The following is a 26,652-nucleotide window of genomic DNA, read 5'->3' as shown; positions in this document are numbered from 1 at the left end:
TGAAGATCTGAACTGGTTTCTAAAATAAAGAAAATATTTTTGAAACTTGAAATTTGAAAAACTACTGCAGAGCCATCTAGTTAGGTATGATGGAACATATACCGACTTGTTATAGATTTCTATTTCATACATAGGAACCTATTACAGTTTTCTATTAGTTACACGGAAGAAATGGTGGAGTCCCTTCTTCTGAGCACAGAAGGTTTGAGCCTTGATCGCTAGGTGGCGAATTATACGAAAACTATTCTCCGTTATTTTGCTGTTCTGTGATAACCAGCATTCTATGGTCTATGTTTGAAATTTCAAACAAATTCCTAACCTATCAATTGAAAAGTTTTGAAAATCTTATTTTATGTAATTTTAAACCGAGAAAAGCATGAAATGCGGCTGCTAAGGATAAAATTCATAATTCACGTGAACAATTCGTAGCCGTTCATTGATTAAATTTCCTGAATATGTCTTTGTCGCCACATCAAATTTTTGGACGTCTTCAGGAATTGAAAAAATGGCAAAAAACCCATGAAAAATTATTGCAACGCTCAGGGAACACTGGAGACCACGAGAGATCATCATTAAATAATGAATTTACGCATCACAGTTTGGAAAAAGTCGGTGAAAATCCTTTAGCAAGCACTAAACGACATGAACTGGACTCGTATAATAATGTGGAGGAAGAGTATATAAGCGCTCCTTTAGATAAAGATTTTGAAGAATTAGTGGAGGAAAAATTGAGCGAATTTAATGAATATAACATTCAGACAAACAACACTGCGGTGCCCAAAAAACCATTCTTGAAAAAGGGAACAGGATTGATGAAGTACAATTTAAAACTTGAAGAATATAAAAAACTCATAGGCAATAAATATTCAAATACTGTGGTGCCAAAAAGGAGTAGACCAAACTCCACCCAAACTAAAAAGAAAAATGTGCAGTTTCAAACAGAAAGACCAAAAACAACAGGTGGTGTCCCAAAAACTCTACCTTCTAAAAGAACACAAAACACAGTTAAATCAAACAGACCTTCTGTTCCTTCTTCACAGAGACCTAAAACAACTGGTGCGGAGTATCCGGGTAGGAGCAAAACACAGAATACAAAGAAGGCAGTAAATAATAATCGACAGGTACAGAGTGCATCTAATGGTAGAAATCAGTTGAGAAAAGGTGATGGTCCCAAGCAGAAATGTCCATCAGTTGAAAATAATGCGAAATTTCGTCCGGAAGAACCAAAGTACGAAAAAACAGAGGTGATTAGGAACTCCAAAGATTCGGCAGTAGGTGAATCACCTTCCAAAAACTCTAAAAATGAGAAGGTTGAAACAGCTAAAAAATGTCCTCCGAAACTTCATGATTTTATTGAGGATATCGTCAAGAAACCTGTGGAATATACACCTTTGAGAGCACCAGAAATCAGTATCAAGCCAAGGGGAAATTGGTGTGATATTCCTCCTAATAATAACCAAAGTGAAGTATGGAAGAATGTAAACAATGACATTACACTAAAAAGTGACAGGATAAGTTCAAAGGATGTGTATACTGCTACTACCCAGTGCGCACAAATTTTAGTTCAGTCTCAGTGGAAAAATGGATTAATTCGACAAATGAATGAGATTGAATGTAAAATGCCTGGGGTAGAAAGGATTGGTGACTCGTAAGTAAAATAATTACTGTAACTGTCAGATTTCCTTGTTTCGTTCTTATGAGAAAAGTGAAAAGTTTAATAACAACCTTTTTAGTCAAGAAAGGAAAGTACCTCCTGCACGTAAAAGTTTATCCTACACTTCAAATGAAAACAGTTTGTATGAAAAAGCCCTAGAAACAGAGTTGAAGATATTCGAAGCCTTAGAACGTAGAACAGAACAAAGTGGTTTTTGCTCTACCAACACTAGCATAATTCAGCTGTTAGCGAGTACGCCTAGTAAGTTTGACTTCAAAAATAGTGAAATGAACACTGTGGATCATGTTTTGGACGAAATAATCGATGATGGTGACGAGGAAAAATCGGTGAGTAGCCTCATCTCACGAAGTTGGAAATTGAATGATGAATTTTGATTTTTAAGCCTGTTCAAGATAAAACGGAGCAGACATCTCGAAATGACAATTCTGATTCTAACGACGAGCAAGAGTTGACAAAGTTTCAGAATTTTCCCCCATCAAATTGGCAACATATGGAAAACGAGGATCATGTTGATGAGGAATCAGAGGATGATGTTGAGAGTGAAGAAGAAATCGATAAAACCCTCGAAGAGGATTTTAGCAAATATAACGGGGATTCTGAGAAAGAAATTGATCATTCTGAGCATAAACGAGATAGTTCAACGAATACAGATAACCCAATAATATTTCCTTCAAGTTATTCAAGCACAAGCAGTGATATTTCCGACGAATATTTCGGAGAGACTACAAACGGTTGGTAAACCTTCGAAATGAGGGATTTTTTTATGAATCTGCTCATTATTTAGCTTACAGATCTTCAAATTCACCGAAGAATCATCGAAAACTGGATTCCTCGGAGAGCTGTGCCAGTTGCGGATTTCTGATAAAGAATAAAATCGAAGAATGTCAGAACGAACTCGACAATTTGAAAATCGAGAAGGATAGGATCATGGCCATCAGAAAGCAGATGGATAAAGATAAAAAGGAGTTCGAGAAAGAGATGAAGCTTAGGCGAATACAGTTCGAAGAACAGAAACTAAGATATCAGTTGGAGATCGAAGAAGAGAGGAAAAAGATGGCCGACAAGCTGAGTCCAGAGAAGTGAGTAAAAATATCTTTTTAACCCGACAAACCGGTTTAATTTGTAATTTTGCCTAGATCGAGTAAGGTTTTAAAGTCGAAAATCCAGCAGAGGAAGGATAAGGAAGAAATGAACAATCTTAAAATGGAACTGAACGAAATGAAGGAATTAATGAAACTGAGAGACACGAAAAACGCGATGTCCATAGCCCGGCTGAGAAATCAGGTGAAAATGTTGGAAAAAAACAATGCGGAACTCAAGGCTGAAAACGAGAAACTCATAAAGGAAAAATCGAAGTTGGTTGCTCAACAGAGGAACAACAGCAAGACGACCGAGACGAAAATGTTGAAGGAAATCAGCAAGAATATCAGTAAACTAACGGAGGAAACTTTCAAAAACCAAACTTTCAAAGTCGATACGAGTTCTGAGGATAACTTGAGGAAGAAGTCGACGAAAGAAACGGATTCTCAAGTGAGCATAAGGAAATCTTCCAGCAATACTCAGGGTATTTTGAAAAATGGTACCCAGCCGCATGTTTTCAACAAATCCCTGATCGAAGATTACGCAGTGGAGCAAACTAACCGAAATGGGGTTGATGACAACGTAGAAGAGAAATATAAGAGTTTATTCGGAGGAAACGATGTAATAATCGAAGAAAATAGGAGGAATAGCAACACGAGTTTTGGTAACACAACGAGACAACTCGGATTAGGTAGGTGGTGAAAAACCTTAGATTCTCGTGATTTTGACTGTATTTTTTAGAGAAAACTGAAAAAATCCTCGAAGATGGTACCAAGGAAGTGAAATATTCCAATGGGAATATCAAGCGAATATCGGAGAACGGTGGGTGGAATTTTGGATTAAATTCGGTATTTTATTGACGGTTTCATGAATTTCAGGTACCGTTAGGTATTATTATTTCAGTAACGATACATGGCACACTAATTTTCCGGATGGTACTGAAGTTTTAGAGTTTCCAAAGTGAGTAATAGGGTGGGTATTTGGAAGATGTATCTTTTATTGATTGTTTTTCAGTGGGCAATCGGAGAAGAGGTTCAAAGATGGAAAATGCCTAATTTTCTTTCCCGATGGGTTGATTCAAACCATTTTCCCCGATGGTACAGAGGAAGTCAAGTATCCAGATGGTTCTAAGCTGTTGACAAAAGCAGACGGTGATCGGATGCTGTTTTTAACAAACGGACAAGTCGAGATACATACTAAGGATCAGAAGGTTGATTATTTTGTACCTTTATATGGCTATAATTTGAATTTTTTTGTTTTCGTTTCAGAGACGTGAATATCCAGATGGAACTGTGAAAATTTTATATCCTGACGGTTCGCAGGAAACTAGATATTCGAATGGGAGGGTGAGGATGAAAAATAGTAAGGGTGAAATTATTTTGGATACGGGAGAAACGAACCTTTGACAGGAATTTATTATTTATTGAATTTTAAGCAAATTGTGGAAAGTGTACCAGTGTTATCTAGGAAATTATTATAATTTTGTATATTTCTATAAAGTATTTTAATATAAAAAAAATTTTTCATTGATTAATTGGAGTTTCATTTTGAGTGTGTTTCGGAGGTTGAACTAGTGATAACTTAATGGATTGTTGGTTAAGGTAAGGCTTAAAAACTTCATATCGTTTAAAAATTTTTTATATAAAATCTTAACAAAAGCCTGAATTTCAGCTCTCTTCATCGAAGTGTTGTAAGTCAGCGTCTTCGTCTTCGGTCAAGATGGCCATTTTCCTGATCAAAGCTCTGGTCCTTTCTGTCAGGAACGTGTCTATCTGTCCGAGTATACTGACCAGCTGTATCATCTTCTCGAAGTTTTTGTTTATCGCCTCCGCCTTCTTCAGTTCTTCTTCCTTGGCTTTTATCTGCGTCTTCAACATCTCCAGGAGTTGTAGTTCACCCTGTTTCACTGCCATTGGTTCCATAGTGTTGGTTTCGTTTCTTTCGACAATTCTTTCGGTGTTTTTCTCTATCGTGTTGTCTGAGATGTCGCATCTTGTCCTGGAGATTACCTGCCAGGATCGAAACCAAGGATGGTATTAACAAATAATTTTTGTCCCTGGAAATATGGTTTTTCCACAAAAAATCCGCAAAATTTTCAATTTTTAATGAATTTTCGTTTAAATCCGAAATTCTGCGAGATCTCCCAAAATTCTCCTAACTTACCGTGAAAAAAATGAAGACGCTGAGCAGGTATCCAATATTTGAAAGTTCCATGACTGGGATATGAACACTGCGCGTTTTATATTGTCTACATGAATTAATTCTCAACTTCTAAAGTACCGAGGCTTTTCACGACATAAACATTACTGGTTTCGATAGGAAATGATTAATTCGATGAAAAACTCATGACGCTAAATAAATAACGCAAAGTTGCAAGAATCGATGTTTACATCTGAAAATGTGGATCAAACAATTTCACCAGACGTTGTTGGATTGAAAATGAACCGTCCAAATTATTATTATTTCTTTTCTATATAGGTATTTTCGATAATCAAGATATGGGTGAAAAAATCATTCAGATATAAGAAATGGGAAGTATAAATACCTCTTGACCAAATTTCATTTGCATATTCCGACCGATTTCAGAGTTATAAATAATCGGTTTTTGAGAAAACCCTGGCGACAAAAGTTATTAAATTTTCATAGAGAATCACCCTGTATATTATACTTTATCCAAGGTGCTAAAATGAAGACGGAAAATCGCGTCATTTGAAGCCTTTTTTTAAAGTTTAATGAAGCGGCATTCTTTTCTATCATGGTACGCTTAAATGGCACAAATCCTAAAGCTGGATGACTTCCCAACTTCCTGTCCTTTTTTTCCGCGGAGATAAGAACACCCTCGCTTTTAAAAAAATTAGATATAGTGTAGCATCAACAGCAACGGCCATTCTTTCAGTTTCCATCGAACAACCATGGCAAACGTACACCTAATCAACTCAAATCTGTTTTTAACATTGTTTCTAGTCCTTTTCTTAAGTTATTTTACGTGGTGTGCTTCCTTCACATCCGAAGACCTAGATACTGATATGAGATACATAAAAATATGCAATCTGTCTTCACCAATTAGTATGAGTGAGTATTTTCGAGAATAATTCAAAAATATCAAATTTGACTTAACATATCTTTTTGGGAGAGACATTTTTCATATTACTTATATGCTAGGAGCCATGAACGAGGTTTTAATCAACAAGAAGTTGGCCAAGGCAGAATCGAACAATTTCAAATGTTTCCTGCATTGCCTCTTCATGAAATACGGTTGGATGGATGAAGATGGTGGATTTTTGGTCCACGACATCAAGAAGACGCTGGAGGAGGCTGATATAGAGATAGCAAGTTTGGAATATATCTTGTACAGATGTACCGCCCTGGAATCGATAGATAGGTGTGAGAGGTCGTTCACGTTCACTGAATGTTTCTGGAGGAAAATGTCTCAGGTATGACCTGGTTTTTTCTTGAATATAAGAATCTACCTTTTCAAAAATTGAAAATTCAAGGATTTTGTTGAATTTTATGAGATTCACAACAAAGTATGGTTGTACCACTTAGATGATAGTTTCTCCATTACAAAATTTCCATCATTTTAGAGAATTTTCCCCTTTTATCACCTCTGCTTCTTATTATTATTATTATTCATTACACATACAAGTCTTTTTTCACTTCTCCAGGTACAGCCCCAAGAGGATCAGCTCTTCTACAGTATAGACAATATAGATAAAAAACGATGAAATATGCTCAACCATGAACTGATTATCGAAAAATGTAAATACCACCCTAGATAATTATTTTTTTAACTTTTTTACCATGACAATTTATCGATGTAAACTAGAAAGATTATGTAATACAATTATGAAAATGAGGTCGTAATTGATTATTGTTGAATGTTATCTCACTTCCACTCCTTTTAAACAAGTAGTGACAAATTATTTGATAACTGAGAGTCGTTGACCCGACTCTAATTGTTATCTGAAGAATTTGCACATAGTAGAAGTCGTTTATCTTCGTGACGTTTTGTTTGTTGTAAATTTTTTATCATAGTTCTGATGGTGATTTAGGTATAATAATTGGTGATTATCATTTTGACATTGAAATATTGAACTGTTTTCAATCAATCAGCTGAAAATAGAAACTATGACAAGAATACAAAGCTGTTGGATGCTGAATGGGTTGGAAAATTTATTTCGGCTGCCTACCAAAGTTGCAGACATTCAAAGGGGCGTAAAACGAAAACTAATTCACTTGAAGAAGAACCGATTGCAGTTTCTGATAGAGAATAGCCTAATTAAACTATATTTCGAATTTCAAGACGATACGAAAAAAAGAGCATTTTTGTCCAAAATTTTTCATGATGTATAGTCTTGCGTTTTTTTCGATCGGAATCAAAAATCCAAGTGTCAGATATTGAAGTGCCGTACATGTTTTCTGGATAATTCGAGTACCCTGATTCCAAATCCGAGCTCAGTTTTGACGAAAAAAATTCATTTCGGCTGCTTTTGCTCAATAATATTTCTGCCCCTAACAACCACTACCTGCAACTGCACATACAACGTTGGTATGACAGACGGATATGATGTGTTGCCTACGCGAATGTTTTCAAGGCGCTCTCAAACTACTTTTATATTTTCTTCAAAATGAAAGAACCTGTCTCCATATTGAAGTGCCGTATATGTTTTCTGTATAATTCGAGGTCTCTGATTTCAAATCCGAACTCAGTTTTGATGAAAAAAATTTATTTCGGCTGCTATGGCCTACCAAAGTTGCAACCCTTAAAAAGTGCGTAAAGCGAAAAATAATTCACTTCAAGAAGAACCGATGGCAGTTTCTGATAAAGAAGAGCCTAATTAAACTATATTTCGAATTTCAAGACGATACGAAAAAAAAAGCATTTTAGGCCAAAAATTTTCATGATGTATAGCCTTGCGTTTTTTTCGATCGAAATCAAAAATCCAACTTTTAGATATTGAAGTGCCATACATGTTTTCTGGATAATTCGAGGTCCCTGATTCCAAATCTGAGCTCAGTTTTGACGAAAAAAAATTTATTTCGGCTGCTATGGCCCTTCAAAGTTGAGGCCCTTCAAAGGGGCGTAAAACGAAAAATAATTCACTTGAAGAAGAACCGATTGCAGTTTCGGATAGAGAAGAGCCTAATTAAACTATATTTTCAATTTCAAGACGATACGAAGAAAAAGCATTTTCGGCTAAAAATTTTCATGATGGATTGAAGATCATAATGACAGGTAGTTTCTAGTTATGTTGGAATATTTTCAAAAATGTCTGGAGAAAAATGTGCTTTTAATCCTTGATCCAGATTGCGTTGGATTGAAGATCAAGTTGTCCAATATGTCTCTAGTCATGGAGCAATATTTTCAAGAATGTCTAAAGAAGAACTTTCTCTTTTCATCTTTGCGTCTTGCGTTTTTTTCGATCGGAATCAAAAATCCAACTTTTAGATATTGAAGTGCCGTACATGTTTTCTGGATAATTCGAGGTCCCTGATTCCAAATCTGAGCTCAGTTTTAAAGAAAAAGATTTATTTCGGCTGCTATAGCCCTTCAAAGTTTCAGCCCTTCGAAGGGGCGTAAAACGAAAAGTAATGCACTTGAAGAAGAACCGATTGCAGTTTCTGATAGAGCAAAGCCTAATTAAACTATATTTGCAATTTCAAGACGATACGAAAAAAAATTATTTTCGGCCAAAATTTGTCATGATGTATAAGCCCTTCAAAGGGGCGTAAAACGAAAAATAATTCACTTGAAGAAGAACCGATTGCAGTTTCGGGTAGAGAATAGCCTAATTGAACTATATTTTCAATTTCAAGACGATACGAAAAAAAAAGCATTTTCGGCCAAAAATTTTCATGATGTATAGCCTTGCGTTTTTTTCGATCGGAATCAAAAATCCAACTTTTAAATATCGAAGTGCCGTACATATTTTCTGGATAATTCGAAGTCTCTGATTCCAAATCTGAGCTCAGTTTTGACGAAAAAAATTTATTTCGGCTGCTATGGCCCTTCAAAGTTGAGGCCCTTCACAGGGGCGTAAAACGAAAAATAATTCACTTGAAGAAGAACCGATTGCAGTTTTGGATAGAGAAGAGCCTAATTAAACTACATTTTCAATTTCAAGACGATACGAAAAAAAAGCATTTTCGGCCAAAAATTTTCATGATGGATTGAAGATCATAATAACAGGTAGTTTCTAGTCATGTTGGAATATTTTCAAAAATGTCTAAAGAAAAATGTGCTTTTAATCCTTGCTCCAGATTGCGTTTGATTGAAGATCAAGTAATTCGATATGTCTCTAGTCATGGAGCAATATTTTCAAGAATGTCTAAAGAAGAACTTTCTCTTTTCATCTTTGCGTCTTGCGTTTTTTTCGATAGGAATCAAAAATCCAACTTTTAAATATTGAAGTTTCGCAAATGGTTTCTGAATAATTCGAGGTCCCTGATTCCAAATCTGAGCTCAGTTTTGACGAAAAAAAATTATTTCGGCTGCTAGGGCCTACCAAATTTGCAGCCCTTCAAAGGGGCGTAAAACGTAAAATAATACACTTGAAGAAGAACCGATTTCAGTTTCTGATAGAGAAAAGCCTAATTAAACTATATTTTCAATTTCAAGACGATACGAAAAAAAAAAGCATTTTCGGCCAAAATTTCAGATCCAAGTTTCAGATATTGAAGTGCCGTACATGTTTTCTGAATAATTCGAGGTCTCTGATTCCAAATCCGAACTCAGTTTCGTTATATAACGAATACTTTTGCCGTTTAAACTCTTTGAAATTTGTCCATTCTCGGATGAAATTTCTACAAATTCTTCTGCTCCGCCATCTAGAACTATTTTAACGAACATAGACTTTTCAATTACAGCATTCTTTGTCGTTCATAGTAGAAACCTATCTCTCTTCCAAAACAGTTTTCTACTGTGGCTGAAATAGAAAACTGTAATGAGTTGGACCATGTTCGTTAGATTGCTACTAGGTGGCGCTGCAATAGAATTTTCAGGTTGTATATGATGTGTTGCCTATGCCGACATTTTCAAGGCGCTTTTCACCTTTATCGATTTTTTGTCTAGAATGAGAATCCTGCTGTTATATTGGATTGCTGCACTTCATTTCTGCACAATTCGAGGTCCCTGATTCCAAATCTGAGCTCAGCTTTGACGAAAAAAAATTATTTCGGCTGCTAGGGCCTACCAAAGTTTCAGCCCTTCAAAGGGGCGTAAAACGAAAAATAATTCACATATGAAATACACCTGTTGTGTCACGAATCACCCTGTATAATGGTTGCCATTATAGACATATATTCAAAGAAATTTAAAAATGCGTTTCTAATGAGAGGGGATTCAGAATGAAGCAAGTGGAGCTGCTGTAATAACTGTATTCTTTCTATTATTTCTTATTTCTTTTTATCTAGAAAACTGAAGATGGCAGATAAAATATCACCTCCACTACTAGAACCACCACCTCCATTGCTTTGTTCAGGAGCTTGGGTGGTGAATTCTGCTGGTACGTTTGGGCACTTGTACATCGCATTCAGCTTCATCAAATCCTTCCTGCTGAAACCATCCCTTTGCCCCATTTTTCCAGATGCTTCAGACACCTGGGAAATAGAAAAAATCATTGAATTGAACTAGAAATTAAAGATTGGAAAAACAGGACAATCTTGTGGGGTAAAAAAGGTTTCTCTCAAGAATTGCCTTATTATTTGAAGATTGCTCACCTTTGGAATAATGGTAGCTTTTCCATTTTTCGAGAATGCATGTTCTGAGTAGTGCATTACTGATCTATAATCGTAAGTTACGCCAAAATCATTTGTAGACTCCGGAGTGGCTTTCTTGAAGTTAGATTCGTGGCCTAAAGGAATTTAAAAGAGTTTTACAAATAATAATTAATGGATTTGTAGAAAATGTCCGAATATTAATTATTTTTGTAGGGAATAGTTTGTATTGTGGGTGTTCCTCAGGGCTCAGTACTTTCGCCTACATTCTTTCTAGTCCATCACTCGTTTCAGAGGTAAAAAAAGAGTAAAACCAGATTTGCTTACCAGATTTGATGTTCTGGAAGCTCACAGTGACGTAGTCGTCCCTATCTGGTCGATTTTGCTCGTGGTAGAATCCACAGGCATGCATCAATTCATGCAAAATAGTTCCAACTTTCGTTGTACAAGCAGGGGTTTGTAGGTTGACCTCTTGCTTGCCAGAAACCCTGCCAACGTTTGACCAACAGCCTGAATTTCCGCTGGTTATGGCGATGTAGTCCACGTCTGAACTCTTCCTTTGCACGAATCTGTCAATAAACGTGAGCCATTGAAGAAAGCATACGCAGAATTCATTTCAGAACATTCTTGAAGTAGGCCATGTGAAATTTTGACTCTTTAGCTCTGCCAGTCTTTTTTTGGATTGAGGAGACACTGTGTATGTTGCTCGAATGTCACCTCTAACATTTTTTCTGTGGGAGCATCCCTTATGTTTCAGTTTATGTAGAATTTCAGCTTTTATCGAATTAATCAAGGGATTAATTAATATGCAGCTGTCTTACCTTATACAGGTATATTTGTGGTAAATATCCATAGCCTTTTTGATCAAATTCATGGCATTACTGGAGAAATATCCTTCTATAACATAGGGGATGATAGCATTTTCCCAACGAAATGTTTCATTTCTTAAACCATTCCTCGATACAGATCGTGGTGGTAGCATTATATCACCTAGAATTCAGATAAAAAATTACGAACACACGTTTTTACAACAAACAGTATTCACACATTAGTTATTCATATAAGAAAAATCTTCAAACCTTCGAAGTAGTTCCCCATTTCTTCTGGATTCACACCGGAGATCTCCTCCCAAGTTTCGACCATTTTACCTGACTCTTCATCAGGTGAGGTGGCTGGTTTTATAAGGTCAGACTCAGAATCGATGTTGTTACCATTGAGATCTTTCACACCATCTTCTGAGATAGGTGAGCACCTCAACCCTGCACCACAAAACAGGAAAAACACGAGGGAAGTAACTAGCATGATTGATACTTGAAATAGCACTATTACAATGATATCCTACTTATATAGTTCCCCCTTTTCACGAATTAGAACATTTCTGGAATATATTTGTGATAAAAAATGAAAAATTTCGGCGTCTTTGAAGATACATGAATAAAAATGGTTGGTTTTATCGAATTTGTCGTTTAGTGTTGTTGTTATCATTTTCTTTACATTATTCATAAGAAATGATTGTAAGATTGATGTTTTAGGAATTGATATCAAGGGTAACACCTTGACCCCAAAATTTTCTCACAATTTCCACTTCAACTATTTTTTTTCTTCATTCAGACACAATATTTGAGAATTTTCTGCTACGAATAGAAACAACAGATGTATGTCGTAATCCTGACATGACAAAAAGTGTAGATCAGCCACCAATATCGTGCGATTTAGTACCTCTAGTTCTTTCCTGAAAATAAATTGGTTTCGTTCATTTTTTCTTGGAGATTTTGAATCCTCACATGAGACCCTCTGTATAATTCTCTAAATAAAGGAACACGACGAGGAATAGTAACCCACTTAGCTCCTAACTGTTCACAGTATTGGAATTCAACACAACTCCATACGTAAAAAATTCCTGGACAATGCATGACTTTAATTTCAATTTGAAAAGCGTATTCCATGAAGAGTTGTATAAAAAAAATTGTTCATATAAATCAAAGCGTTGCCGACTTTAGACCAATGTGTGATAGCGATTAAATTGATCGATTGTGTATTTATAATAACTTATTGGATGATTTTGAAGACTCGAATAGCTGTCCAAGACTTCTTAACGGTATATACGAGGTGATCTGTTCTTTTCGAAGGCTTTGGTGAAATAATAAAGTGTCAGTTGTGATAGGATCAAGATGGAAATAGGGCGGGTTTTGATTTTTGCAGTTTTATTATGTATTTTCACGATGCAAGTTTGTGTTGCCAAGAAGAAAGTGAAGAAGAGCATGGTTCTGAGGGAAAAAGAAACAAATCCTATTAATTTCATAAGGTGAGAATTTTTAACTTCTTAAGGGTATAATAAAACAACAGTCTGAATGGAAGTGATAAGGAAAAACGAAATTGTTGATATACAGGGATTCAATTAAAGTTTTTTGGGATCTCCCTTTAAAATTTGAATGAAAGAATCTCTTCACAAATTTTTTTGCCATCTTCTCCAACTACTTTCAGATTGGCTGTGATGAGACTGGTTTACGGGATAGCGACAAGAATAGGTTTTGGAGAGGAAATATCTGAAGCCCTAAATGGTGCCTTTCTACCCCCTGGCGTGGACGACTACGACTATGGGGATGGTGGACTTGGATTTTTCGAAAGAGAAGATGATTACGACTATTGAAATTAAAACAATTAACAAAATTTTCAGTTTTTTTTTCAACCCCATCCCAATAAATATCTTAGTTTGGTCAATTTATTTTTCACTTGTGATTTGGGACAAATTTCAGATTCTTGAAAACGCTTTATATACATACATACAGGGTTGCCGGAAATTAGGTTGAAAAAATTCGATGAAGTAATGATTTTACTTCAATGTACCAATGAATTTTTTCAACTTAATCTAGTGGTATCTTGTATAGTGTTGGTTTACGCTGAATTTTGCTGATCTGAAATTGGTGGTGTACCTACCTGTAAAGGTAGGTACCCAATTGGTCAATTGGTACGGTCCATGGGGGGTACCTACCCTCGGGGTAAAACCCAACTGATGCCAAACGGATGTGCTTTCGTGTGTTTCTAGGAAGAAGACGATTGTGGTCATAAATACTGATTAAAATATGACAGATTGCAGTTCGTGGACATGATTTTAACAACCGACAATTCGCACTGGCTTTTCCATTTCGAAAGTACCCCTGAAAATAGCAACCTCCTCCCTTTGAAAGCTGACAGGCGTAAATAAAATTGCAAGGATTAATAAATCTTGAAAATATTCTCTATATATCGTCAATCTAATAAAATTTTAAAGTGCCATAAGACTAAAGTTATGATATGGATGAGAAATTAAAGAAAAACAAACTTGTAAATGATCTTTATTCATAAATTTTTCTTTGGTACAGATTTGTGTATGATACACCAAACGTTTTTCAACAAGCTGCATCCTTTATTATAACTTTCACAAAACAAAATGGGAAAATTCATATTATTTATAATAACGATGATATTGATATGAATATGTGTTTTTTTTATTTTCACAACCCCACAAGTATTTTAGTTGTCTCACTAAATTCTTGCACACTTAAGTCTTGCTGAGCGATATCCGCGATTATTTTTTTCACGAAAAAGTACCCTTGTTTTGGCGTCACATGAAAACATCAATGCAAAAAATTCAAAGGGTGTTCCAGACGCCGTGCAGATCGGAAAAATTCACAAACACCAAAGTGTTTTCGAAAAAACTCAGTTCGGAAGTATTTCTGGTGAAAGTTTTGCTTGGGCCACCTTGTATCTTCACAGTCGACGTTTTTTTTCAATCATAATAATGATGTGAACATCATCAGTATCCTTTTTACAAAAATTTCCAGAAGTTGAACATAAAATTATGATTATTTCATGAATATCTATTTGAATTTTTTTTGGCCTGTTTGATTGGAACACCCTGTAGAGTATTACTAGATGGATCATGTGAGAAAGTTCATAATTTGAAAATGTTAACCTGATATTTTTCATTCAGACTGTTAACCAACCTCATACATAATTTTATCAATGAAAATTAACTTTTCTCTGCCATAGATTATACACAGTCTGACCCATTTTGAAAAACACCCTGAAATAATTCGTTGGGAACAGCCTGGACCAGAAAAGCCTCTTAATCTTCCAGATTTTTTGAAATATACACGTTTTTCTTTGCAGGATGTTAATCTTCGTTAAATATTTTCACACCAAGGAGTTATATTTGTGGATTTTTTAAGATGGGTTACCCTGTATAATCGAGAACTGATTTCGGGTATTTTTTCGCGAAAAAAACTCAAAGCTGCATATAATATTGGATAAGTTTTCGAATATTTACAAAAGGAATGGTTCTCTGATATTCGATATTTTTAGATTTTTTCTATGATATTTTTCCTTGTTTATTTGTTCAGTTAACACACATATATTTATAATATTTTGTATATCTTATAAATAACTGTACAAAAACAATGTGATGATATACTGTTGGAGCAATTCAACGTGTGAGTCACTTCAAGAAATAGAATAATCAATATGTAATCTTTGCATACAAAAGATGATGATGTTTAAACTAATTATCTTGATGACGATGGCTCCAAAAATGATTACAGAGGTAAATCATCGAAGCGAAACAGTGAACGAAGGCACCAACATAACACACAACAGAGATATACAGGGTGATTTGGTGTTCGGATTTTGAGACTGTCGTTCGCGTCAACCTGTATATTTCCCATCAGTGAAAATAGAGAAATCTAGATGTGCGTTTATACATTATGGAAAGGCACAACAAATGTCCGTGAAATATCGGAGAGAAAGGTCGTGAAAAAAGATCCGATAGGTCCCTACGGCAATCCGAAAGTAAGTTGTGCCAAAAAGCTGTTTTTGAAAACTTCCTGCATGCTATTTTCCGATATACAATATGTACATGTCTAGACTGAAACAGTTTTCCCTCTACCCGACCGAGTTCCATCCAAGGAAATATTCGAATTCTCTAAATTGATTGGTCGTAGTTTGTACTGAACAATTCCAAACGTTTTAATCGTATATTTATAGTTAATACTGAATTTTCAAGCAACCATTCGATATGATTTCAACACAGCAACAATGATAAGCTGCAAATCTTGCATTATTATGAACACTTGGCAATATATTGCATAATATTAATTTTCCTCAACTTTCGTGAAGATTAAGAAATATCACATAGTCTGGCTACGTCGCATTCTAAACCGCCGCACCTCCAGCAACCCCTTGATGTTTTTTCAAACCTATCCTCAATTTCCTCCCCATTTTTGGTATCAGAAGGAAATTCCCAATTCAAGACGAAATTGTGCGACGTTGCCAGATGAAGTCTTTTTCCAGTTCCCCCATAGACTCAACGGAACGCTTCCAAAAACAGCTGTAACCGTATGATTAACGTGAAGATAGTATTATTTACCCCCGAGCCCGAATTTCATAAAGATCAGTTCTTTGCCCTTCGACAATATGTCCCCACCAGGTGCAGTGATTTCGTTCAGTTTTTGCATCAGATTGGGGGCGCCTGGCTGGCCCTGCTGGTTCGCCATGTTGCCCGCACCGGTACCCATAACAGTTGGTACCACCTGAGGCACCCCTTTCATCTGCGTCATCCTCGGTTGGTTCTGCTGTCCGAACTGCTGCTGGTTCTGCTGCCCGTACTGCTGCTGGCCCTGGCCGTAGGTCTGCTGCTGGCCCTGCTGCATGTTCTGCTGGTTTTGCTGCTGATTCTGCTGCTGTTGTTGCTGCTGCTGCTGATTTTGGGGGGTATTACTAGAAGCTACTCCCATGATGCTGCTAAAGATGCTGGACGCTGTAGACTGCTGCTGTTGCTGTTGGGTGACCGGGGTTTGCTGGTTACCACCTTGATTCATTGCTCCTCTCCCCCTCCCCTGGAAATTACCCAAAATCAGGGTGCGAAACAAGGTTCAGAGGTGACAAGATGTACTGTTGAAAGTGATGCTACAGTGAGATGAATCCTAACAGATGAATAAGCGATTCATGATAGTGATGTTTTGATCCACTGATCCTTCCTAGACATATACAGGGTGTCACAGCTCGTCTTCGAACTTGGACTCCCCCTTTATATGAAATACCATGAAGTACAGATCATGCTGAGCTGACCAAGTGGAAGTTTAGAATAGCATTGCAAGTTCTTGCTTTACAAATGGCAAAAGATAAGGTATCGAAATTTTCGCATGACCTGTACTTCCTTCCTGGTATAATCCTGAAGAAAAACATAGCACCATTCTTTTTTATCGGATATGCGCATGCTAGATTCACCCAACATACGTCAATGTACAATGCATACAAAACATACACACTCAAACATAAGAATAACGCTCACCAAACGTCCAAAGAAAAATTCGAATGGCAAATAACAGTTTGGTGAACGTCTCTTTGTGATATACAAAAAGGCACACATTCCAACTCAAAAACACTTAAATGCGTTCTCAAAATAAAACAAGAAGGAACAAAAATCAAAAAACAAGCGAAGATGATTAAAAAGAGTATCGAAATAGAGAGATAGCGATGAGAATTGAGAGAAGAGAGAGAGAGAAAGAGAGAGATGAGTTAAATACCTGGTTGTGCTCATTGAAGTTCTGTGTTGTGTTCGGTGTTGACGCGGTGTTGACATTGTCTAACTGAGAGGAGGATAACACAGTAGGACAGGCATCTAGCAACAAACAACACACAAAATACAATCAGATAGCTGCCAGATAGATCTTTAACGTCAACCAGAAAATTCGTCTCAATGAAACATTTTTCGTGGCCTCCCTATGGTCTATGGAGTGAATTCATGCTTTGTTCATGGTATCTTGTTGATCTTCCCTTATAGAATTTGTTCTGTAGTGTTAAATACACACCACAGCACAACTAAAATAATATAGTTGTACTCTGGTTGCACCACGTCAGGTTTGCTGGGAGGGTGTTCCACAGGGTTCAGTCTTTGGCTCCGGAATTTACTTTGGAAGGTTATGTTAGGTATATTGTCCGTTTTATGGTGTTCATAGGTTGTGGATTCGAATATTGGGATAAAAATAAACACGAAAACATTAGACGAATCCTGTTTTGAGAAAAACATATCTTGTGAGCTGTTGAGGAATTTGAAATTTGCATTTGGTCATGGGAATTTTTATTGCACAAGATGTGGTAGGAAATTTATTGCTTTAAAAAGGGAAATTTATGTTTCACAAGGATTTTGAAGTATATGAAAAAGCAATGCTACTGAAAATTCATAAATTATTATTTTTTGATTAAGACTTCTAGGCTGGTAATCATTGAATATTGGCGTGGATCTCAAAATTCTAATAATTTCTGTACTATAGATTATCTGGAATTTTTTTTTGGGAATTCACAAACCGAAGTTGGAATATAGCTCAATGATTATAAGGGTTAAGATTCAATAGAAACATCCTTTGAGGCAAATTTTTTGGGAATTGGTAGGCAAAAATTAATGGAATTAAGGAAATAACGTAAGTTGTGCCTTGTGGAGTATCAGAAGGAAATAAAGAAATATTTTGAGCTGATTCACATGGGTTGAAACTTTGATGTTTATCATATTCAGCTGTAAAATTTTTTTTCCATGCAGCTGTACCATTGAAATGATTTTTCGGTTGACGTTTTTTTTTTCAGAATTTCAAAGAGAAATTTACGCCAACGATCATCAACAAAACTGAAGAAATTGAGGATTAAATTGTCAATATGAGTACTCCAAATATTTGCGTATTAATATTATCTCATAGTTATGTTATTGAAATAATGATAAGTAAATTTAAACTTGGTCTTATTTCATTGTTGTACTGCAAACTTAATGGAATTTGGACGAACTTTTTGTAAAACAACTTTTCTTCAAGTTTTTCAGTTTTGTTGGGACCCTTTATTGGCGAATTCAAATAAAAAAAGCTAGCAAATAACGAAACATCAGTGCAATTTGTACAAATAACGAATAAAGCCAATCATTCAAATCTGAAAACCTGAAAATTGTCGCAGCATCCTCAGAAATGAATGTTTTTACATCACACACATTAAGATCGAAATAATTTTTTTCAATTATTCCATTCTGATTGCCAAATTTCGATCGAAAATATATCTAAGCATTTCTTTTCTTCCATATTGCTTCCTTATCGAGAATAATTAAATTCTATTGATTTTTTAAGGATTTTTTCAATTGGAAATTTCAATAAATAAACTATTGAGAACTTCTCGTGATATATCCTCATGAAAACAAAAATTACTATTTATTTCTGAATACTAAGCCGGACGGAAGATCTAATTTTTGATACAAAACTTGAATATCGATGAAAAAATTTCCCCCTCTCATATTCGACTGAAATTATTTGACCACCCTTTATACCTTCGAGCTGTTGGATAAGAAAATTTAAATTATGTGAAATTGAACAACTCCTACTCCAACTCTAAAGAATTGCCATGTAAATTTCCCAGTTATCACACTTGATCCCTTCCCCTAATCATTTTCGAAGGGTTGCCACCCTTATTAGGATAGAGTAACCCTATACCTGCATAAATAAGAAAGCCTACCCTTGAAAAAAAAACAACTTGTGTACGTTGCACCTACACTGATAAAGTTACAGGTATTAATATTGCTCGAAGGGGATAAAATTAAGTTTTTAGAGGGGGGGATGAAATTTTTTTCGACATTCATCCGAAAAAACTCTTTTTCTCGATCTGTGTGATGACAGATATCCACAGATGTTCGGGACACTACAAAAGCAAAGCCTGAATTGCAAGGGAGAAAACGAAATATTCGACCAGTTGTTCTTTCCACCCTTCGTACCTTTGCTCCTCGTCGGTCGCATTTGTGCATCGCGCGGGGGTGGTGGGGGACCCCTCGCCCCAGGACCTATACCCCTCTGACTCCTCTGGCCTCTACCCATGCCTCCCTGGCCGCTCTGGGAGGTCTGGCCTCCCCCATACTGGTCCGGCGCTTCCGTCAAGAAGTTTGAAGGCACTAAACCTCTCACCCCGTCGATTTCACCCATGTAGAAGCCGTCGTCGTCCATGTCCCCGTAGACGTTTATGATTTGACCGGTGGTGAAGCTCAATTCCACCTGCAGTGGGTTCAGAAAAAGAAATGGTAGAGTTCACTGTTCTTCACAATGATCTAAGGGTTGTGGGGGTGGATTTTGGAAGCAACACCGGATATATGTAATAGTTCCTCACCTCTGCATCGACGTTTGGACTCAGCTCGTGTGGATCGTAGTCGTACAGTGCAACCATCCTTTTCACTGGCATATTGGCGTAAATATCACCCCATCTATCTCGATTTTGTTGTCCCTCAACTTCCATCACCATGTTGTGGGGTACATAGCCTCTTCTACCTGAAAAAGTGGATCGATCAAGATCAAGCTTGCGTGGTTCAAATGATGGACCAGTTTATTCCAAGGCCCAAAAAGAATCAACCTATTTCGATTAAATCTTTATAAGCTCACCTCTACATTCACCCCAGTAAAAACCATCGGCATCTTTATCCCCCCAAACTTTGATGGTATCACCCTCCGAAAAGGGTAGCTCTTCATCGCAGGCATCAGGGTTAGGTGACATGGTCGCAGGGTCATAGTCGAAGAGGGCGAAGAACCACCTAGCCCTCTTTTGAGGGTTAGGGGGGTTGTTGGGGTTGGTCTGCTGATTGACCTGTTGCCCTCTCGAACTGCCTTGTTGCTGCATCTGCTGACCCCTCATCTGCATCTGCCTGGTGTTCTGTTGGGCTGTAAATTGATTGGTTTTATCTGTACAGAAATTGAAGGTTTTGGATTGTATCGTGAGAAATCCCAACACAGCTCAAGCTTCAATCTAAATTGGAATTCTAGTATATCCTACGCTAAGGGGTCCATATGTTCTAGTTTCAAATCTAGTGTAGCTAAAATACCAAACATGATCTACCTCGAAACCTGCTCTAAAACCTACCTCAACCAAGTTAAGTTGTGTTCAAAGTGTCAGAGTGTGATGTGTGGTGTTGTTCCTTTCATAACCTGTCTTTCCTTAGATTCTCCAACGAATATCTCATAATAACCGATTCAAAACATTGAAAACATCGTTAATTTGTTCTATAATTACTCCTCAGACCAGTTTTTAGCCTGAAAACTTCCAATAGATATTCGTTGGGATTGTCTTTGGTTGTGTTCTCTAGAACTTTCATTTTTACCTTGTTGTTGGTAATACTGTTGCTGATTTTGACCTTGTTGCTGACCTTGCTGGTCCATCCTTTGCTGTTGCTGCTGATTCCTCTGCTGTTGCTGCCCCTGCTGCTGGTTTCTGCCCTGTTGGTACTGTCTTTGGTTCCTCCTATCTAGTATTTCGTCTTCACTCATGTTACTTTCATAGCTTTCTTTCGTTATTTCTGTAAGTGGACGTTGCGCTATTGTTTTTAGGGAAACAACAAAAGAGAATCGTCTTAACGAATGGGTCATTAATGTTTCATGACATCGAGATATCTAAAACTCTAAATACGAAGCGCATCAGCTGCCAAATCTACTCATATCTGCTTTTTACCAGGCACTAAGATCGCAAAAGCCTGAAGCCGTACTCATCTACCATCTAAACCCTCAATAAATGATCAAAAGTTGAATTCTGTCCAAATATAATCGAAAAATTCTACATGCTTCAGATTGAGAGTGAAAAGGGGTGGTTTCAAATTTAAAATTGTAAGATCTGAACGCGTAAGCTGCGTAATAGTTTCAAAATATTACCGATGGAGGGTATCCCTCCTTGCTGCCTGTGTCCCATCTGGTTTGGGAAGATTTCCTTGTCACTCAGGTTCTCTTCAGGCTCTATAACCTGTGGAAATCGAGAAATGTTCATGTGGTTCTCATAAATTTGATGTTGCTGACAAACCTGTTGCCCTTGCTGCTGTTGCCTAGGCATCTGTTGCCTTATGTGCGGTGGCATCACTGCTGAGTGTGGCTGCTGCCTGTTCTTCACAGCACCTCCCCTCAAAACGCTCATGGGTATCGGGGTTGGCAGGGAGTCAGTGGATTGGCTGTCCCTAGCTTTTGTCCTTACTGTCACATGTTTTGGGTTCAATCCTAACAGCTTACTGATGTCTATGAGTGCGTGATCCCCTGTTGGGCTATCCACATCAGTCACCTTCTTGCCATCAGCGTAAACCGCGTATCCAGTGACGCTGGAGCCGGGATGGTGAGGCGTTTGGATGGGGTGCCAGGTTACCAACAAGGTTCCATCTTGGGGTCCTTTGAAAAGGTCAAAATAAGATAGTTGCAGTTCAATGCGAGCTCAGGCAGATGGGGTTTTGAGTGTAGCAGAAGGAAAATTGGATGGAAATACTGAAAAACAAGCTGCACTCACCTGGTTCCACCATGATATCACTTGGTGGATCTGGCAGCCCTTTTGGCAGGGTCCTGAAGTCCGTATGGGCTGCAGCAGGCATTGGTAGCTCCTCTGCTAGGTTGGCAACGTTCTGAGCAGCTCGATGATGCTTCGCCCTCACCGTTACCCTATACTGAGTGTTGGCGGTAAGACCAGTGATGGTATGACGGTAAACTCCAGGTTTTACCGTCCTAACCTCCACGTTGTTCACGCAAACGACGTGCTGGTGGTTGGAATTGGCCGGCAGCCAACTTATGACGGCTGATGTCGATGTTATGTTGGTGGCCCTGACAGAGCTTGGCCCTAGCTGATGGGTGTCTTTGCCTATGATCATGGTGCAGGCTGCATCTCGTGATGTTCTACGGTTCATTGTGACAGATCGGACGCTGATCCGATGAGGCTGTAAGTTTTGTGTTTATAAGAAACTAGTCGGCTCAGATCATTGATCTTTTCTAGAAACTACAACTATAGGAGTGATGACACTCACTTTATTACTGTCGACGCCTTCAACTAGAGCTCTGGTCCTCTCGGTGGCCTTTATGGTAGCCTTCAAGACGCCATCAACGTACACGTGGTAACTTTCTATATGGTTACCAGGGCCAACGTTCTCCGGAGTTGTCCAGCTTATCAAGACACTTTTGTTGAGCTGCCTCTCCAGCGTCAGTTGCCTTGGTGCTGGTACTAATACGGAGAAGAGAAGGTCAGCTGTAGGATCATTTCATGGTTAAACTAAAAAGCTATGCACTACGGTGCTAAACACCCAGCCATCTAGAAATTTTGGTCGAGAAAACCTAGGTCAGCTGCTGGATAATCTTCTGGGTATCGATAAGAAGAATCTTTCGAAGTTTAAAGTAAAAAGAAATGGTAAACAACGAAAAGAGGAGAAAGGAACAAACAGAAAAGTAAACTCTCTTGAAGATATCTAGTTTGAATGGGTAGAAAGGCTTATAATAAAGTCATTTCCTTTCGAAGATTTTATAATATTCTGGTAGGGGTAGATTTCATTGAAAAGCACGAGTCAAATAGATTGGAATGCTATAAAAATAGCTCAGATTGATTAACGTAACATAATGAAGAAAATATTGCTCCTTAATTTACATTAGAATCTATTCAATGCTAAAACTAACTGGTTGGTAGAGGATGGGTGGTGATTTTGTGCTTCAAAATGGAGGTAAAGATCAAATCGAAGTTCAGGAATCTAATTCTTCATTCAAGATCTTCTTGGATTAAACTTTATCCAAAATTGTATTGTATAAAGACAAAGAGGGTTTTAAAAATAATTAAGCTTCTGAAAAAATTTGAATTATGCAAGTGAAAAATTTCAAAAGTTATGATCTTCGATGTGCTCCATATACAGGTTAAACCAAATAACACTCCACCCCTTGTAACTACACAGGGTGAGTCTTTGACTGTTACAAATATTTTAACAGTAGATTCTTGAGGTCAAAAGGAACATTTTTTTCCTTTACCATTTTTTCCGGATCGGCTCGGTTTAAAAGATACAGGCTGTTGAAAAACCACAAAAAATTTTATTGGACGCTTTATATCTAATGAATATTTGAACGTTTCGAATAAAAGTATTCTTCATATGTTCACGTATAATGCGCCGTTTTTTACTTTGGCTGAATGCAACTCTGTTTGAAAGATCCACAGAGTTGTAGTGTCACAGATTTAGATAGTTATTCCAGGGGTGGCACAGCTCATTATAAAAATTTAAAATGGCTATATCTTTTCATCAGGGTCGAACTGGAAAAAATGGTAGAACCTTGGAGAAGTAGTTTTTGTTTCAAAAGGTGGCTTGTTCGTGTTTAACCTGACACACCCTGTATACTCCCAGGTTGTTCGAATGAAACTCTAAATGCTACTGGGGGAAGCGCTGTACAGGGTTTTCGCGGTAAAGCAGAATTTGTACTAGCTAGCCAAGCGTATCTCAAAACACCCTGTACAGTTTAAAGAACTCTCTATTGGTCGGGAAGCTTGTGAGTGATTTGAATCGAGAAAGCAAGCACTGAATTGAGGGGGTATGAAGTGTTCCCATCCTTCTGGAAATAATGATGTATGATTTCGTGATCTATATATATAGGGTGATTCGTTCAAAAATTGAATTATATTCCAAAAAACATACCATAGGGCTGTAATCTTGTGGAATTCTTGCCTGAAAATAGATACAATTGAGGAAAATGGAAAAATTCGGATGGATGTAACGCAAAAAAAAACGTGAATTTTCCACACACGTGATTTATCGAGAAAAATCTAAATTTTCTTCATGTTGGTTTGTACGATGCTGTTATAATGGTGGTGCTGCATGAGTGAAAATTGCATTTCGTGGAAAACAATCATTGGTGCTGAAGTGTGTATAGAAGTGATTTGACTCTTTATTGATGATACAGAGCTGGCTAGATATTTCTCTATCGAAAACTCGTTCTTATTAGGGTATTGAGTCCTTAAAGCATCAAAATATTCCAGTATGTAGTTTTTATTCAAATTTTTCGACTGTTAAGATGACAGCAATTCTTGTTGGTTTTGCCATGATAATAATACGATGAATCAGTCCAAAACTTAAATTACTGATGATATTAAAAGATGACAGTTAGGTACATCTACTAATGGCCCATATTGAAAGCCTCATTTGTGCTACATAATGATTGACTATCGTGGTTATTTCAATTTGCCACTAATGGGGCGTAATGAGAAATAATTGATATTCAAACTTAGTCGAATCAGACAAAAATAAACGTAAAATAAGGGAGATTATTATACTGGGTAAATGAGTGGTTTTTGTCTGATAAACTTACGTTCGAAACCCCTCAGAAATGGTCTGATAATCGGTTTTTCAAACATTCAAATATTGGCTATCTTTCGAGGATACTATAAGGCAAGTTCCTTGCTTAAGCCTCTTTGATTCTTCGGGTTCTTTTAGGGTAGTTTTCAAGGGGTTGTTACCCTAAAATGATACCCAATAGTTGAACATACCACAGCCATTTCAGAAGGAAAAACCGACTATCGTAAGGTCCTTTTTAAGGGTTAAAAAGCATCCCTAGAAATATTCTGCATGCTCCTGATGTAATCAACATGAGTTACTCATATTTAATTCTAGTCTATACTGACTGGAGGCATCTATAGGTTCACAATATGCAACTAAAATGCTAAGAAGTTTAATGACTTGGTGATTTTAACGGAAGTAAGGGCTGTTTTTCAGTACAGTTTTCCTCAAAAAGACTCACTTTCATAACTTTAGTTAGACTACAGTTAGGTCTTTCAAAAAACATAAAAGATTGGCTGTCATGTCAATTCCTACTGGCCATTTTACCACCATCTACAAAACTGAAACATTCCATTCATGCCTATTGGTAGATTACCCATTGATACTTCTAATCTCTATCGACTCTCACTAAGAACGAATTTCCGAAAACAAGAACATGACGTACTACCCTCTACAGGATCTAAAGAACATCGCAGAAGCATAACCAATAAGGTCATACCATCGGCTAGATCTACCCTACCTTGCTCACCTTCTGGTCCATCATCTTCCTGGTTCTCGGACATTTCAGCTATTTCATTCAGTCTTTGGACGTCGGCAGCGAAGTTCTCCTGGTTGATCTCCTCCTCGCGCAGGGTGCTCAAGACAGCCTGATGGAACTCCAGAAGATCATCGCCTAAATTTCAATAAGTTGCCGTTAATTCCACTTCCAAGACATTCGGAAGGATCTGGTGTTTACCTATCAAACGCTGGACGAAGTGCGATGGAACCAACCCTCTCCTCCCATCCAACAGCTCGGCGTCCAAGAATCCTCCGGGTCCAACAGGGTCACCCCAAACCAGTAGGTAATCTCCGGCTTGTATGGCTAATTCTTCTTCAATATCTGGTTCAGGTTCATACGAAAATCTGAAAATCAATCAAGAAAACTCTTAACTACCATTCATCAGAGTCTTTTAGCTGTTCAACAATCCAGAGTATGGTATTTGGACCAGATCAATACAAGCAAAGAGGCATGGACCATAACTGAAGTGAATTTAATGAATCCAGTGTCCAGTGAACCCTGACAAAATCGATACTTGGACGTGTCACAGTCCATCGGATAGATGGACAAAACAAAGGTGATCTTGACTGATAGATTTGCTCCATTTCCATCCAGGACTGACGTGGGTTTATGGAAAGTACGAGCGTGGGCGTTTTTGTCTGGATGCAACTGGTTGTTTCGGGTTTATGACGTCGTTTCACAACCTGTGGAATGTTTTTGGGGGTGGGCGTGACAAATTGGATGCTTAAAACCGTTTTTCCGCAAGGGAGACGTGGATCCTAATGAGGACGCTGTTCCAGAGATCATTTTTCGAATTTAAAAGGGAATTAATCGAATCCCAGCAGTTTTATTTCAACGATTACGTTTTTTTTTACGTAATTTCGCTATAAAGCGTCATTGGGCGTTTGTGGTGGGCGCGAAACATGATAAGAGGGCGCCATGATCCTGAGATGGGCGCGATTTTTGTCTTTGGTGGCAGGTTTCGGATCTCAAGACCGAACGGTTGTGCCGAGGTGGATGAAATTCTCAGATTTAGTACTAGAAGAGTTTCTCTTTCAGAATATGTATCACATTCAGATCTACGATAATTTTCCTGGAAGAAAAACTACTAGCAAGTTGACCTTCGAAAAACTCCCAAAAAGATGGGGTCAGTTAAAAATTCCTCAAGACCGAACGGTTGCGCCGAAATGGATGAAATTCTCAGATTTCTTTCTAGAAGAGTTGCTCTTTCAGAATATGTATCACATTGAGATCTACGATGATATTTCTGGGAGAAAAAGGGAGAAGGAGAAGAAAGGAGTGACCTAAATGTGGGCGCTTTCGAATGGACGC

At 37.5% G+C, this 26,652-nt stretch overlaps 6 protein-coding genes across 13 annotated transcripts in view; 3 read left to right on the top strand and 3 right to left on the bottom strand.

The window, feature by feature from the left end:
* The first annotated feature begins 300 nt into the window (after positions 1-300).
* LOC123320686 (centromere protein J) lies at positions 301-4,281 on the top strand. Its single transcript, XM_044908072.1, is given in 9 exon segments — positions 301-1,648; positions 1,734-2,001; positions 2,058-2,406; positions 2,460-2,788; positions 2,843-3,446; positions 3,497-3,577; positions 3,634-3,715; positions 3,770-3,965; positions 4,024-4,281. Coding segments are annotated over 9 exon segments (3,240 nt in total). The 5' UTR covers positions 301-455; the 3' UTR covers positions 4,162-4,281.
* Positions 4,282-4,379: 98 nt separating this feature from the next.
* On the bottom strand, positions 4,380-5,076 carry LOC123320380. The gene is made up of 2 exons (XM_044907685.1): positions 4,919-5,076; positions 4,380-4,764 (listed from the first exon to the last, which is right to left on the bottom strand). Exons 1-2 carry the CDS (start codon positions 4,967-4,969, stop codon positions 4,423-4,425), a joined length of 393 nt encoding a protein of 130 aa, XP_044763620.1. The 5' UTR covers positions 4,970-5,076; the 3' UTR covers positions 4,380-4,422.
* Positions 5,077-5,410: 334 nt separating this feature from the next.
* On the top strand, positions 5,411-6,611 carry LOC123320189 (general odorant-binding protein 57c). The gene is made up of 3 exons (XM_044907393.1): positions 5,411-5,827; positions 5,918-6,189; positions 6,421-6,611. The coding sequence occupies exons 1-3, from the start codon at positions 5,668-5,670 to the stop codon at positions 6,478-6,480; spliced, it is 492 nt and encodes a 163-aa protein (XP_044763328.1). The 5' UTR covers positions 5,411-5,667; the 3' UTR covers positions 6,481-6,611.
* Positions 6,612-10,128: 3,517 nt separating this feature from the next.
* LOC123320498 (zinc metalloproteinase nas-13-like) lies at positions 10,129-11,818 on the bottom strand. The gene is made up of 5 exons (XM_044907832.1): positions 11,551-11,818; positions 11,293-11,461; positions 10,799-11,040; positions 10,475-10,608; positions 10,129-10,354 (listed from the first exon to the last, which is right to left on the bottom strand). Exons 1-5 carry the CDS (start codon positions 11,771-11,773, stop codon positions 10,151-10,153), a joined length of 972 nt encoding a protein of 323 aa, XP_044763767.1. The 5' UTR covers positions 11,774-11,818; the 3' UTR covers positions 10,129-10,150.
* Positions 11,819-12,467: 649 nt separating this feature from the next.
* LOC123320823 lies at positions 12,468-13,141 on the top strand. Its single transcript, XM_044908262.1, has 2 exons — positions 12,468-12,776; positions 12,956-13,141. Exons 1-2 carry the CDS (start codon positions 12,643-12,645, stop codon positions 13,119-13,121), a joined length of 300 nt encoding a protein of 99 aa, XP_044764197.1. The 5' UTR covers positions 12,468-12,642; the 3' UTR covers positions 13,122-13,141.
* A 649-nt stretch (positions 13,142-13,790) lies between these two features.
* LOC123320832 (RIMS-binding protein 2) overlaps positions 13,791-26,652 on the bottom strand; it is a 23,448-nt gene continuing 10,586 nt past the window's right edge. For 4 of the 8 annotated variants that reach the window (XM_044908277.1, XM_044908279.1, XM_044908280.1 and 1 more), the window contains 13 exons: positions 25,519-25,685; positions 25,303-25,455; positions 23,925-23,954; positions 22,287-22,480; positions 21,779-22,199; positions 21,308-21,663; positions 21,163-21,250; positions 20,619-20,831; positions 19,906-20,181; positions 19,637-19,794; positions 19,251-19,536; positions 17,035-17,129; positions 13,791-16,344 (listed from right to left, as the gene is read on the bottom strand). In XM_044908277.1, the coding sequence (XP_044764212.1) occupies positions 15,868-16,344; positions 17,035-17,129; positions 19,251-19,536; positions 19,637-19,794; positions 19,906-20,181; positions 20,619-20,831; positions 21,163-21,250; positions 21,308-21,663; positions 21,779-22,199; positions 22,287-22,480; positions 23,925-23,954; positions 25,303-25,455; positions 25,519-25,685 (2,914 nt within the window). In that variant the 3' untranslated portion in view covers positions 13,791-15,867. The remainder of the gene's footprint in view (positions 16,345-17,034; positions 17,130-19,250; positions 19,537-19,636; positions 19,795-19,905; positions 20,182-20,618; positions 20,832-21,162; positions 21,251-21,307; positions 21,664-21,778; positions 22,200-22,286; positions 22,481-23,924; positions 23,955-25,302; positions 25,456-25,518; positions 25,686-26,652) is intronic. The other 4 variants (XM_044908275.1, XM_044908278.1, XM_044908281.1 and 1 more) reach the window with 4 other exon arrangements.

This window comes from Coccinella septempunctata, chromosome 9 (genome assembly GCF_907165205.1).
Source record: "Coccinella septempunctata chromosome 9, icCocSept1.1, whole genome shotgun sequence".
NCBI lineage: Eukaryota > Metazoa > Arthropoda > Insecta > Coleoptera > Coccinellidae > Coccinella > Coccinella septempunctata.
This window is presented reverse-complemented; position numbering and strand designations above follow the sequence as displayed.

Coding starts and splice junctions, on each gene's coding strand:
- LOC123320380 (XM_044907685.1), bottom strand. CDS start 4,969: ATGGAACTTTCAAATATTGGATACCTGCTCAGCGTCTTCATTTTTTTC. Junction 4,765..4,918: donor GCGTCTTCATTTTTTTCACG/GTAAGTTAGGAG, acceptor CGATCCTGGCAG/GTAATCTCCAGGACAAGATG.
- LOC123320189 (XM_044907393.1), top strand. CDS start 5,668: ATGGCAAACGTACACCTAATCAACTCAAATCTGTTTTTAACATTGTTT. Junction 5,828..5,917: donor GTCTTCACCAATTAGTATGA/GTGAGTATTTTC, acceptor CTTATATGCTAG/GAGCCATGAACGAGGTTTTA. Junction 6,190..6,420: donor TCTGGAGGAAAATGTCTCAG/GTATGACCTGGT, acceptor TCACTTCTCCAG/GTACAGCCCCAAGAGGATCA.
- LOC123320498 (XM_044907832.1), bottom strand. CDS start 11,773: ATGCTAGTTACTTCCCTCGTGTTTTTCCTGTTTTGTGGTGCAGGGTTG. Junction 11,462..11,550: donor AATGGGGAACTACTTCGAAG/GTTTGAAGATTT, acceptor TCTGAATTCTAG/GTGATATAATGCTACCACCA. Junction 11,041..11,292: donor CACAAATATACCTGTATAAG/GTAAGACAGCTG, acceptor GTTTATTGACAG/ATTCGTGCAAAGGAAGAGTT.
- LOC123320823 (XM_044908262.1), top strand. CDS start 12,643: ATGGAAATAGGGCGGGTTTTGATTTTTGCAGTTTTATTATGTATTTTC. Junction 12,777..12,955: donor AATCCTATTAATTTCATAAG/GTGAGAATTTTT, acceptor AACTACTTTCAG/ATTGGCTGTGATGAGACTGG.